The 12,934-nt window shown below is 41.1% G+C and overlaps 1 protein-coding gene across 1 annotated transcript in view; it reads right to left on the bottom strand.

Annotated features, from left to right (window-relative positions):
- rad50 (DNA repair protein rad50) overlaps window positions 1-12,934 on the bottom strand; it is a 120,772-nt gene that overhangs the window by 58,004 nt on the left and 49,834 nt on the right. Inside the window, exons 15-16 of the mRNA XM_080265983.1 lie at window positions 11,502-11,636; window positions 5,769-5,917 (exon numbers count right to left, since the gene is read on the bottom strand). Of these exons, the coding sequence (XP_080122109.1) occupies window positions 5,769-5,917; window positions 11,502-11,636 (284 nt within the window). The remainder of the gene's footprint in view (window positions 1-5,768; window positions 5,918-11,501; window positions 11,637-12,934) is intronic.

The raw sequence follows: 12,934 nt of genomic DNA, 5'->3' as shown, positions 1-12,934 counted from the left end.
CAGCAGTGTTGTGAAGAGAGAAGTTGTGGGAATTCATTAAGTGGAGGAGAGATAATGTGGTGAAAAGCCATTGACTCCACCCTGTTGACAAGAGCTGTATGTGGGGAACCCCTCCAAATGTGAGAGTTGTACATGAAACAGGGACCAATAAACCCCATGTATAAAGGGAACAACTGTGTAGGGGCAAAGAAGGTACACTTCATCTCCTGGAAGCAGATTTTGCAAAAGAAGTAATATGATCATTCCATGAGAAATCCTGAGAGAATGAAACCACAAGTATGTTGAAAGATTATGCAGGATTGAGTTAGATACTGTTAAACATTTAGGATACACCTGAGGAATATTTTGGCAGGCTGAACTGTGCAGGAATTGAATTTTGGATGCATTAAAAACAAGGCTATTTTTATCCCAATCAGTGATATGGGCGGAGTCAGAAATTAGGTGTGCCATAGCCTCATCCTATGTTTGTTGAAGTAATAGCTGTGATGGATGCTGCAAGAAGCAGATGGAAAGGTGAAGGATGGAGTCATCAGCATATGAGTGGACCAGGTTAGATGTACAGCTTAGACAGTGAATTGATGAAAGAAAGTTGGTGACAGGACAGAATGCTGAGGAACACCATTAATGATGGCTGTAAAGAAGAATGATGGTTGTCTACAGCAGCGACTACAGAATAACTAGAAAGGAAGCTAGAGATGAAGATCAAAGGATAGAAACTGTAAGAGGGCAGTTTGGAAATTAAGGATTTATGCCAGACTTGGTTGAAAACCTTTTGAGACGTCAAGTCCAATGACAAAGCGTTTGCCAAAGTCCAGAAAAGAGGAAGCCCAGAAAGAGGGTAATGATAGGAATGGTGGTTATATATATATATATATATATATATATAAAAAAAAAAAAAAAAAAAAAAAAAAAAAAAGGTTAAGAGAATAAAAAACTTTGGTGATACACGATGCTGAAGCAATTGGATGAGTTAGAGGGCTGGGAATGGTCAAAATTCTGTGGGACTGGCTGAATGAGAGTAACCTTCCAGCAAGAAGGAAGGGTACAAGTCAACAGACAACTGCAAAAGACTTTACCTTGGCAAGGTGTTGGCACATAAGCATAGTTCTTAAGAACAACAGGAAGGACCCCATCAAGCCTGTATGCCTTGCTAGTACTGAAGGCAGTGAGATCAGAAAGTGCAGCAAGTGAAGAAATTTCAATATCTGTCATGAGAAAGTCAGAGAGGGGGAAGAGATGGAGACACAGCACCAGAATCATTGAAGATGGAACTTGGAAGTGAGTCTGAGCAAAGAATTTTGACTTTTCAGTGGAAGAAACAGATACAGAACCATCAGAGTAGAAAGGAGGAGGGATGGAGGATGAATAAAGTTGTTAGAAAGGTTTTTGGCAAGGTGCCAGAAGGAGTATGAAGTATCAGTCAAGGAGTTCAGAGCATTTAGTATGAGTGAAATAATTCTTAGCAAAGTGAAGAACAGACAGAAAAGACTTAGCCATGTTGCTAGAGAGAGAGAGAGAGAAAAAGGGGGGTAAAAAGGACATAATAGGCTAGTGATCTGTGAAAAAAAAAAAAAAAAAAAAAAAAAAAAAAAAAAACGGGACATAATAGGCTAGTGACGAGAGAGAGAGAGATTCTGGGGTGGGTTGACACTGGTACCTCTTGTAGGCTTCCTCCTTGTTGTAGACAGCATTAGAGCAAGCATGATTAAACAATTTTTTTTTTTTTTTCCTGTGTGTGTGTGTGTGTGTGTGTGTGTGTGTGTGTGTGTATTTACCTATTTGTAGTATAAAGGAATTGAGCAATGCTCGTGTTGTCCTGTCTCCGTATCCACATTTATCTAGTCTACTTTTACACACATGAATGTTTTTCTCCTGCACCACCTCTTTGTCTAAGTCATTCCAAATATTTATGTATTTACCTAATATACCTAATTGTGATATACACAAAATGTGCTATGCTTGTGGGTTTCCATCGCTGTTTCTCAGTACGTCAAATTTAGCTTTAAACTCATTAAGTTTTTAGACTGGTCGATCTCTTTGTCCAGGCCATTCCATAAGTCTATACTTCTATAAGGCAAGCTATATTTCTTGATATCCTTCAAGCAGCTTGACTTCTTCAATTTCATTAAGTGTCCTCTTGTTGCTCTCATAACTCACACAGACAGATCTTCTCGGTCAATCTTATCTACTCCTATCAGTGTGTGTGTGTGTGTGTGTGTGTGTGTGTGTGTGTTAGTAAAAGGACATGAGAATGGAATGTATGGTTCCATGCCTGAGAGAGTACTGTTATCTTAGCAATGTGCGACGCACACTCAGATGGCTCGACCATGGAAGCAGTAATCATTCCAGGGACAATCAAAGAAGTATGGCCTGAGGGCCTCCCATTCAGCATCTCCAAAGTGCCATAGCCACTGCTTCTTGGGAAGGTTCGCAGGCCTTACCGTGGCGACAGGTTAAGGTGATACAGTTGTGTTTGCGGGAGGCCAATGGAGAGAAAAAATTAACAGAGTAGGCAGATGGATTAGGTGCAAGGAAAAGACTGAGAATGTTAGAACTCTCCATGACAGCTAGGGTTATGGGAAGGGCACTGTACTAAGTGCTACCCAAAACTTCCCAAAATTTGAAAGCAGGGAGGACACCGCCCAGGTTTCACACAGAACTTGATGCACACACACTGCTCTTTTAGATCCTCCACTTCTGAGATAATAAAATTCACAACTTAACCCAAACACAACAATAGAAAAATACACACATGCAGCAAACGTATCCACCCTGCACAACGCCACTTGGCACACTAGCAAACAAAGGGTGCATGCCCTGCCACCTAGAATCCACACACTATATAACAAGCAGTTTCAGCCCTGTTTTCAAATTTTGGGAACTTCTGGGAGGCATCTTATACAAGCTGCTCTAAGTCATTAAGGACAGAATGTAAGCTTGTTAACCAGATGGATCAGTGAATATAGAGGAGAGCCAAAGAGTGGTGGGGAACACTGAAATCACCTCAAATAGATATTTCAGAGAAAGGAGAAACTGGTAGAATGTATTCCGTCCGGGTAGTAAAATAGTCAAAGAATTTTCCACAGTCAAAAGAATTATGGGATAAGTATATGTATCTTTAGTCAGAGACTGTCAAGACAGGTGAAGCTAGAGTGTAAGGAATTCAGAGGATTCAAGTTCATGAACACAAGAGTAAGATATGTTGCTGAATACATACACATTACCACCACCCTTGGCTTGAAATAAATGTGGAAAAAGTAGGAAGATACAGTGAAGGTTTTACTATCAATTGTCTCAGACAGCTGAGTTTCAGTAAGGAGGGGAAGGTGAGGTTTAGAAGAAGAAAGGTGGTCTATCTATCTGTCTATGGCCAGATGCCTTAATCCCGTAAGGGGTGGCCACAAACAAATCGCCTCCATGTCGCTCTGTCCCCAACCATTTCATTGCCCTGCTCCCAGCTCACACCCACCTCTCATATACCTCTCCACTCCATCCCTCCATCTCATCCTTGGCCCCCCCTCCCTCTCCCCCCCTCCACCTCATTCACATACACTCTCCTCATCAGTCTCTCGCTCTCCATCCTCTCCGCATGACAAAACCACCTCAGTGTGTTTCTCCTAATGCTTCGTATCTCATCCATATCCACACCACAACGCTCCTTCACTTCCTCATTTGTCAGTCTCTCTCTCCATGTGACTCCACATGCACCTCTCAAATAACTCAATTCCATTGCTCTTATTCTTGACTTCTGCGCCTCCAACAAAGTCCAAGCTTCACTTCCATACGTTACAGCTATCACAATACTGTCATGTAGTAGCTTTTTCACTTCCATGCTCACTTCCTTGTTTCTTATCACTGCCTTCAAGGAACCAGCAACCCTTCTTCCATGTTGCACCCTTTCAAGCACTTCACCCTCTAAACTTCCATCCTTATTCATCACACTACCAAGTACTTAAACATACTCACATTTTCCATTTCCTCCTCATCCAGCCTCACTGTACATTCACTGACTTCACCTCTCTCGAAGACCATAACTTTACTCTTCCCTACATTCACCTTTAAATTCCATTTCATACACACACTCCCAAACTCATCCACCAAGCCTTGCAGCTTCCCTTTGTCTTCACTTAACAACACATTATCATCCGCAAACAACAGTACAGGGAGTTTCCAAACACTGCCCTCTCTCACTAGGGTCACTCCAACATCCACTGCCCTACCTTATATCTCTTTTTTATAACCCCATCCATATACAGACTGAACAACCATGGAGACATGACACATCCTTGTTTCAATCCAACCTCCAAATTGAAAAATTTACTCAGTTCACTATCCACATGCACTGCAGCCTTAGCACCCTCATACATACTCTTCATGGCCTTCAATAACTTCCCATCTACTCCATCTTAATACTTTCCACAATCCTTGTCTATCCACCCTGTCATATGCTTTTTCCAAATCCATGAAGGCTGCATACAACTTCTTTCCCTTCCCTAGAAACTTTTCCACTAAAGATCTACACAACCTCTTCCCTTCCTAAAACCTCCCTGTTCTTCTCCAACTAATTCCTCTGTTATTTCTCTAACTCTGTCAATAAGTATCCTACCATATACTTTTCCTATTACACTAAGAAGACAAATGCCCCTATGATTACTACACCTAACACCACAGCAAGGTGGTGTTAGGAAGATACAGAGAAGGATTTGCCGTTGACTCCCTCGGACAGCCAAGTCTCAGTGAGGAAGGAAAGGTGGGGCTTAGAAGATGAGCAGTAAAGTTCAACCAAGATAAAATTAAAGGAAGGGCCAAAGATGTTATAGAAATGAATAGTGAATTGGATAATGGTTCCATGAATCTCATTTGGTTGTCACTGGGAGAGGGGTGGATGGTGATGAACACTGAAATTACCTAGAATGGATATTTCAGTGAAAGGAGAAACTGATAATCAAGAATGAGACATATTGAAATAAATTACCTCAGAAGTGATTCTGAAGTGACACGGTGCAATAACTGCAAAAATTTAAGGAAATATGAAGACTGTGGTCTTAAGACTAATTCTGTGAAAAATATGAAAAGAAATATTCTGGGGTAGAGGAAGACCAATCAAATAGTGGTATGATATGTCGGGGAGTATCTACAGGAGGGTGTGTGTAAGGAAACATAGACTGCGGTTGGTTTGAGACAAAAATGACAGGAGGTCCTCTGGTATAGACCAACTCTCATTAGCTATAGTTTCAGGCAAAAAAAAAAGGAGGAAAGAAAGAAAGAACCCATAAAAGAAGACATGTGAGGCTCCCAACCTGCTGAGCATTCATGCAATCATCATCATCATCAACCTGGAACCCCCTTAAGAAGAGATATCCATAATACCACAGTGAGTAAACTTAGTAAAAACTGTGTATCATGGATGTCAATTAAGGGAAACACAGATATGGTTGTTTGGACAGCAACTGGACTACTTTCAGTTTTAGTGACAGAGAGAATCAATGCAAACTGTATAGGCAGGAAGGGTGCTTCTGCTGGTTAATGAACTGGTTGCCTGATGTTCTCCATACATACAGCATGTACAGTCTCCTCCTTAATCCTCTGAGGGCAGCTTGGAAACTTTACAATTTTATTATGGTTACCATTAAACAATTCTGTTTAACCAAGGTAAGCAATCTTATCACAAACAGTAAAACGTTAAATGAAGCTGAAAGCATTGTTGAAAATATAAGTACTGTATCTATCTATCTACCTATCTATCTTATTTCAGAAAACACACTTACTTTAGTCTATCTAGTTCCTGCCTGGCAATGTTGGCTCGGTCACGCTGCGGCTTCAGCTGAATCATCTGCTCATGTCGGTTCTCTTCTTCTGTCAGTCTCCTCTTAACGATATCCAGCTTCCCTGGCACGCTACTCACCTTTCCCTCCAACTTAAAGCAAGAAAAAACATGGCTAAATTAAATATCCTCATCTCTCCCAGGTTCCAGGCATTACAGATCATGACATTTCAATAACATTCATTTGGCCTGTTCACATGGTGTGCTTGGTGAGGGATGTACATGTATTGCAAGCTGTCATTGCAAAGGTACATGTTGACACTGCATCACATAACTTGTATGGTCTACCAAATTTCCATCTTAAAATTTAGCACTGCTAATGCTCTCCTTGAATGCATGCATGCATCATCTAATCCTATGCCGCACCATGAGGAGCGTATAAGCCTGGGGCTAGGCAATTTGGTCCTAACAATTAAGATGAGAGTGACCAGCCTCACGCATCCCTGCGTGACATTATGTGAGCAGTAAAACCAAACCACCCCTTGGATATAAAGCTGCACAGGCTCAACTTGATTGGAGTACCTTAATTACCCACTAAACCACCAGGTGCCATAATATGGTTACATGGTTACCACCCAGAGTGATAAATGGCTTCCTGGTGTGCAGGAAATCATTTGGCTTCTCACTCAGTGTAGAGTCCCCTATAGGCACAAGGAAGAGGAAAGAATGAAGGAATGAGAGACAGAAGAGGGAGTGTAAAGTCACCCATAGGCACAAGGACGAGCAAAGAATGAAGGAAAGAAAGACAGAAGAGGAAGGAAGAGAGGAAAGGGAAGACACCTAAAGCAGCTCTATATCAAGTGAGTGGATACAGGTCTGAATTCCAGGAGTCTCAATACACTGTTTCAGATCACTCACTATTGTAGCTGTTACTCAATCCTGGTTCAACCGTTCCAGCAGACCCACTGACTGCCCCTATGGGGTTGCTGAGTACACAGGTTCCCTACACCACAAATGTTGTGTCTACATCTTAGTGTGGCATGTGTTGTGCAGTGCTCTACTATGTATAGTTTATTGTGTAGGCCTATTTGACAAGCTGGGGATGCATCATCTGTGATCCCACCCAACCTAAATCTAAGCTGATAGGTAAGAATGGCTGGGTGATGTTGTAATGGGGTGTATAAAAGCCTGCATTGCTTAGAGGCAATGTGGGGATCCTCTCTTTGGCTCGGTGGTAACGTGCACGCGTATTATGCGCGAGGGCCCAGGATCGAATGCCAGCCAGATCGGTGATCAATTTGTTAAGTTTCAGTTTGGCCCATTAACAATGTCCTGCTCTAAGCCTAGCTAGGTGAACTCATTCACCTCTATTAAAGAGCACCTCCACGGGTGGATATCAGAACGGGGGGGTTTGTACTACACTAAGTGGGTGGATGATGGGCACCCCCACCTACCACCACTCTACTGCTGCATATTCCAACCTGGGGCAGATCATGGCCACTATCAGTTTTTTCATCATCTCCTCATCCATGTAATGAAATGCTACTCTCATGTCAGTCAAGACTTTATGTCTCTAACTGTGTTGTTAATGTGTCTTTCAGGTGGCAAAATATCCTGGGCCTGTACTTATAAAACACTAAGACTGCATCATAAGGCGAAAGTCTGTCCTAAATTCACAGGAGTGAGTCATAACTCCTTATGTTCGACCTAACCTGAGTCATAGCTAAAGACACCTCCCGAGTTGGTATAGCGCTTAGGACGCGGCTTATGACTCGATCATAACGGTAAACATGACCGCCACACCACAACAACAATAAATTTGCCACCGTCAACCAAGGCATTCTCGTGACAGGAAAGATGTGCATAAAGAGTTAAGTGATGCAGAACTGGTAAAGAGATACCGCTTGGACCGTGCAGGCATAATTTTCGTGACAGATTTGGTGTGGAGGACCCTAACAACACCAACGGCAAGAACAAGGCTCTCATGCCAGAAATGAGAGTTATTTTAATGTTGCATTACCTTGCCACTGGAAAAATGCAATTCTGTAGTGGTGACGACCACTTGTGCTTTTCTCTATCGTACTGTTGGAGTTCTCCATGCTGCTAGTGGCAGTGGTGGTGTTTGTTTACAGGATGGTGCGGTGAGGCAACATGTCCTCGTCCACAGTGAAACAAAGCGGTAAATAAATAATTCCTAAAACATGATATTAATCAGCTGACTTTTCGATGAAAACATTTGAGAAAAATATCGTATTTATTTTAAATTTTTTGTTACGTCTTTTCTCTGCTGTTTTTTTGGTATTTTTCTTCAATCTTCAAAACTCGCAGGTGCAACATATACCAGATGCTATCTCTGATGCTTATGATTTTGACCTAACAAAGTCTCGACTTTGTTATGATGAACTGCTCATTAAGTCTCACATTTCTGACTTTCACCTAACTATGATGCAGGTTTTATAAGTACGGCCCCTGGACCAGCACTCCCAAATCTTTCTCTTCTCTCGCTTTTGTGACTGGTCCATTACCCATCAAACAGTTCAGTGTTGGCCTCTTGGTACTTTTACCCATTTCCAATATTTTCCATTTTTGTGTGTTGAATTTCATTTCGCACATCCAGCTCCATCATGAATCTTATCCAGGTCCTCCTGCAGCATTTTACAGTCTTCCTCAACTTCCACTTTCCTCCAGATCTTTGCATCATCAGCAAACACACTTGCGTAACTGTTCATTCTAGCTACCATATCATTTACGTAAATCAAGAACATTACTGGCGCTAACACCGAGCCCTGTGGGATTCCACTTGTTACTTCCCTCCACCCAGATATCCTGTCCTCATTTGTCTGCCTTTCAAAACGCCTCTCATCCACTCCACGAGGTTTCCCTTCATTCCTCCTATGTGCTCCAATTTCCACATTAGTCGCTTGTGGGGTACCTTGTCAGAGGTTTTCTCCAAATCTAAATACACACAGTCCACCCAACCTTCTCTCTCCTGTAGCACGTCAATTGCTCCTGAGTAAAAGCTCAACAAGTTGGAAACACATGACCTTCCACTTTTGAATCCAAACTGACTTTCAGCCAAAATGTTCATCTTCTCCAGATATTTTATCCATCTATCTTTCAGGATTCTCTCGCACAATTTGTGACCAAGCTGGTCAGGGACACTGATCTATAATTCAGGGGTTCTTCCTTGTATCCTCCATTATAAATTGGTACCACACTGGCCCTCTTCCATTCTTGAAGCACTTTCCCTTCTTCCAGAGAACACACAATTAAACCGTGAATCTTATCCGCCAGTTGTTCTCCGCATTCCTTCAGTACCCAATTAGAGATTCTGTCCAGTCCTGGTGTGTGTGTGTGTGTACCTTTTGACTTGCAAGTTTATAACAGTCTGCCTCAGTTCCATGATATAAGGCTGCTATCTAGGTATTTGCAGTAAATTTCTAACCACAGTGATATAATATTACGTTCTGAATATTCTGCACATTTTAGTTCAAGCATTTTACCACTGACAACAGTCAGTAGAATGTGGGATATGACCATATCTCTGAAAAATAATTAGAACCTTAGTTCATGCCTAAAATGGTGAAGAAATAAATGTTAGTGTCTAGGGTCACTGGGTAAAACAAACATTTATAATTTTTCATCTTTATACAGCTGATTCTAATATGATTCCGATTATCAGATAATTTTTCCCCGCCGATACCAATCCATCCATCCATCATCCAATCCTACGTTGCCCCATGAGAAGCGTAGGAGTCCAGGGATAGGCAAGTTGCTCCTGACATTTAAGATGAAAGTGACCAGCCTTACTCATCCCTGAGTGGCATTACGTGAACAATAAACCCCAACCACCCCCTGGACATAAACCTTCACCGGCTCAATCCGACTGGAGCGCAATAATTACCCACTAAACCACCAGGCACCAAAATTTGGTTATATGGTTACCACCCAGCATAGTAAATTGCTTCCTGGTGTAGAGGAAACCATTTGGCTTGTCACTTAGTGCAGAGTCACCCACAAGCAGAAGGAAGAGGAAAGACTTGGCACCAGAACTGATCCTTGTGGCATGCTGGTGTTAACTGAATGAAATTGGAATATATATGTATATTCCAATTTCACTCAATTAACACCGCCGTACCACAAGGATCAGTTCTGGCACCAACCCTATTCCTCGTTTATATTAATAATCTCTTATCTGTCACCCACAATCCCATCCATTCATATGCAGATGACTCAACATTTCACAGTTCATTCACACTCAAACACCCATTTACAAAGCCTAATATCTCTAACTCTCAACTCAGTATAGCCATCTCCATAAATCAAGACTTATCTAAGATCACCGAATGGGAACAAAATAACCTTGTCTCATTTAATGCTAGTAAAACCAAATATATAAAGTTTACTACTTGACAGATATTGCCAGATTCATATATTGCCTACAATGCTACTAGTATTCCCCTCTCCAAAAGTATTGACATTCTCTGTTTCACTTAACAATGCCGTCAGCTGGACCTCTCATGTCAGATCACTTGCTCAAATCGTCTAAAAGAAACTTGGATTATTGTACAGAGTCCATAACTTCTTCAATGACGAGCAGTTAGGTATAATTTATAAGAGTCATATGCACTTTCAGCTAGAATATTGCTCACCCTTGTGGAATGGATGTGATGAGATTGCACAAAAACTAGACAAAATTCAGAACAAATTTGTTGGAATTATTAATAACCCTGCTATCCTAAATAAACCACCTTCCAAACAAGTAAGAAGGAATGTTGCCTCCCCTGCATTACTTTCATGGCAAATGCTCAGATGAAGTTGCATGCATTGTGCCGCCTCTCCACGCCCTCCCTCATGCTACAAAGGCATCTGGTAGCGCTTATGACTGGAATGTCACACAGCCATATTGCAGAACTTCTGCCTACCAGAATTCTCTTATTTCCCAAACTGCATCTCTCTGGAGCTCGCTTCTTCGAAGATGTTTCCCCTCAAACTTCAACCTACAGCTGTTCAAGTCCAACTGTTACAGATTTTTTATGAATGAAGGAAGCCTGTAATTCGAATGGAGGATGCCCATAATTTGGTGTATGGATTATTATTATTTTTTTTTTTAATTTGCTTTTTTTTCTGTTGTTAAAAGAAAGAAGAAAAAAAAGAAAGAAAAAAAAAAAAAAGTTATTCCATGTATGTCCACTTTTGCACCCTCAAGCACCTCGACAATCTCTCTCTCTTTCACCTCACCATTCTCACCCTTTACATTCCTTGTCGCAATCTGTACCATACCCTTTGTTTGGTCCTTAGTCGTCTCCTGTTGGTCGGTCCTGGTCAAAGGCTTCTAGCTTGCATTTTTAGTTAGTTGTTTTCCGGGGAGGAGCACTAACCCTCTGCCAACCCACTTGTTGTCACGTAAGGAACACGTGTTGGTTGGTTATAAGGTTACCACCCAGTGTTGCAAATTATTTCCTTGTTTACAGGAAATCATTTGGTTTGCCACTCAATGTAGAGCTAACCTAATACAGAGTACTGCTACACTAAGTGGGTGGATGATAAATGCCCCCACCTACCACAGATCCAATTTTCCCAATTATGACCATGCTTTCAGCAACTCATTCTCACTGTAAATCATGTCCTGCCTGGTGAATTTTTCAATTATGTATCATGTAAAATAATCACTATTGTGCAGGCACATGACTACAACATGCAAAGTGTACTTCATGCAGAACATGTAAGAACCTACTTCTTCAATCAACTGCAGTATATCTTCCTTCTTGGAGAAGTTGCGATGGCAAAGAGGGCAACAGTCTTCATGCTTCAGCTTGTCTATAAACCGTTTCAGCACAGTAATTGAGCTGGACAGATCACCTCGTTCTCGCTGCAATGGTCAATTCAACAAGATATGATGGTAATGTAACACTGCAGTCATACTGTATAACTGGTAATCTATCAATGTAATGTGTGCACATAGCATTCTCTAACCTTTCCTACTAAGTTGCTATCAGTTACTAGTAACCCTATCAGGTTTCAGTCCCAGTCAGATTACGTCTGTCCAAGAGTCAGTCACTTTCGTGCTGACCCGCATCTTTGCGCTGCGATATTTTTCATGATCGGTCTGTGTAAATGCACTTTTAATGACAGAATGCTGGTTTTGGCATCATTTTAAAGCTTAATAGCTGTACTTTTTATCATAGTATGTTCAGAAACGGAAAAAGAAAATGCAAAGTCAAAATGATGAGTTGAAGTTAGGCACAAACCAAAAACTTTATACCTTGCTGTAGAAAAACATTCACCAAGAACAAAGTAATAGATATATAACTCTGGTATCAACCATGCAAAACTAAGATAAATTACCTTTACAATAATATGCAGTTCAAGGCTATTTATGCATGTTATCGCACAGTAAAGTGAATGAAAAAGATGCACAATTTTGTGTGATTCTTGGCCGCATACTTGCTAAGCAATCTTTTTTTGATTGGTCTGTGTAAATATATTTTTTATGCTAGAATGCTGGTTCTGGTGTCATTTTAAAGCTGAATAGTTGTACTTTATCGCAGTCTGTTCAAAAAAGGAAAACATGGAAAAAAAAAGTCAAAATGACTGGTGAAAACCAAAAATTTTATACCTTGCTGTAGAAAAATATTCACCAAGAATAAAGTAAGAAAGCCATGAGTCATACCAGCTCTGCAGTACTCGCCACACACAGAGCAAGCATTTCGCGACATCAAGCCCAAGTCTCATTATTATGATGTGTAAACACAATTTATGGTGAGGATTTTACGAAGTATTTTAAAATGACACATAAACACGTCATCTGAGTCTCTGAGGTTGGATTTGAAATGACGTGAAAACAAGTGATCGGGAAAAAAAAAAATAAATAAAATGTTTTACATCCGGCATTTACTTTAAATGTCCGCCATGATTTCGGTTCAAACTACAGGCTCAGGGAACATGCATCGCAAGGCAAGTACAGGTCTCCCCCCATATTCACGGTTAGGACACACGGTCCCCCGTAAATGACAGGGATCCGCGAATACAGGATGCTCCACCCAGAAAATGCCCATACAGTATCAAATTACCCCTGTAAGCCCCTAAAAACCATTTCAGGGACCTGAAACCAACACAAAACATCACAAACATATACTATACTGCTGTATACAAAATTTTAATAATAAA

This window comes from Coenobita brevimanus, chromosome 18, assembly GCF_032717465.1.
Source record: "Coenobita brevimanus isolate Jiangsu-jjx chromosome 18, ASM3271746v2, whole genome shotgun sequence".
Lineage (NCBI taxonomy): Eukaryota > Metazoa > Arthropoda > Malacostraca > Decapoda > Coenobitidae > Coenobita > Coenobita brevimanus.
This window is presented reverse-complemented; position numbering and strand designations above follow the sequence as displayed.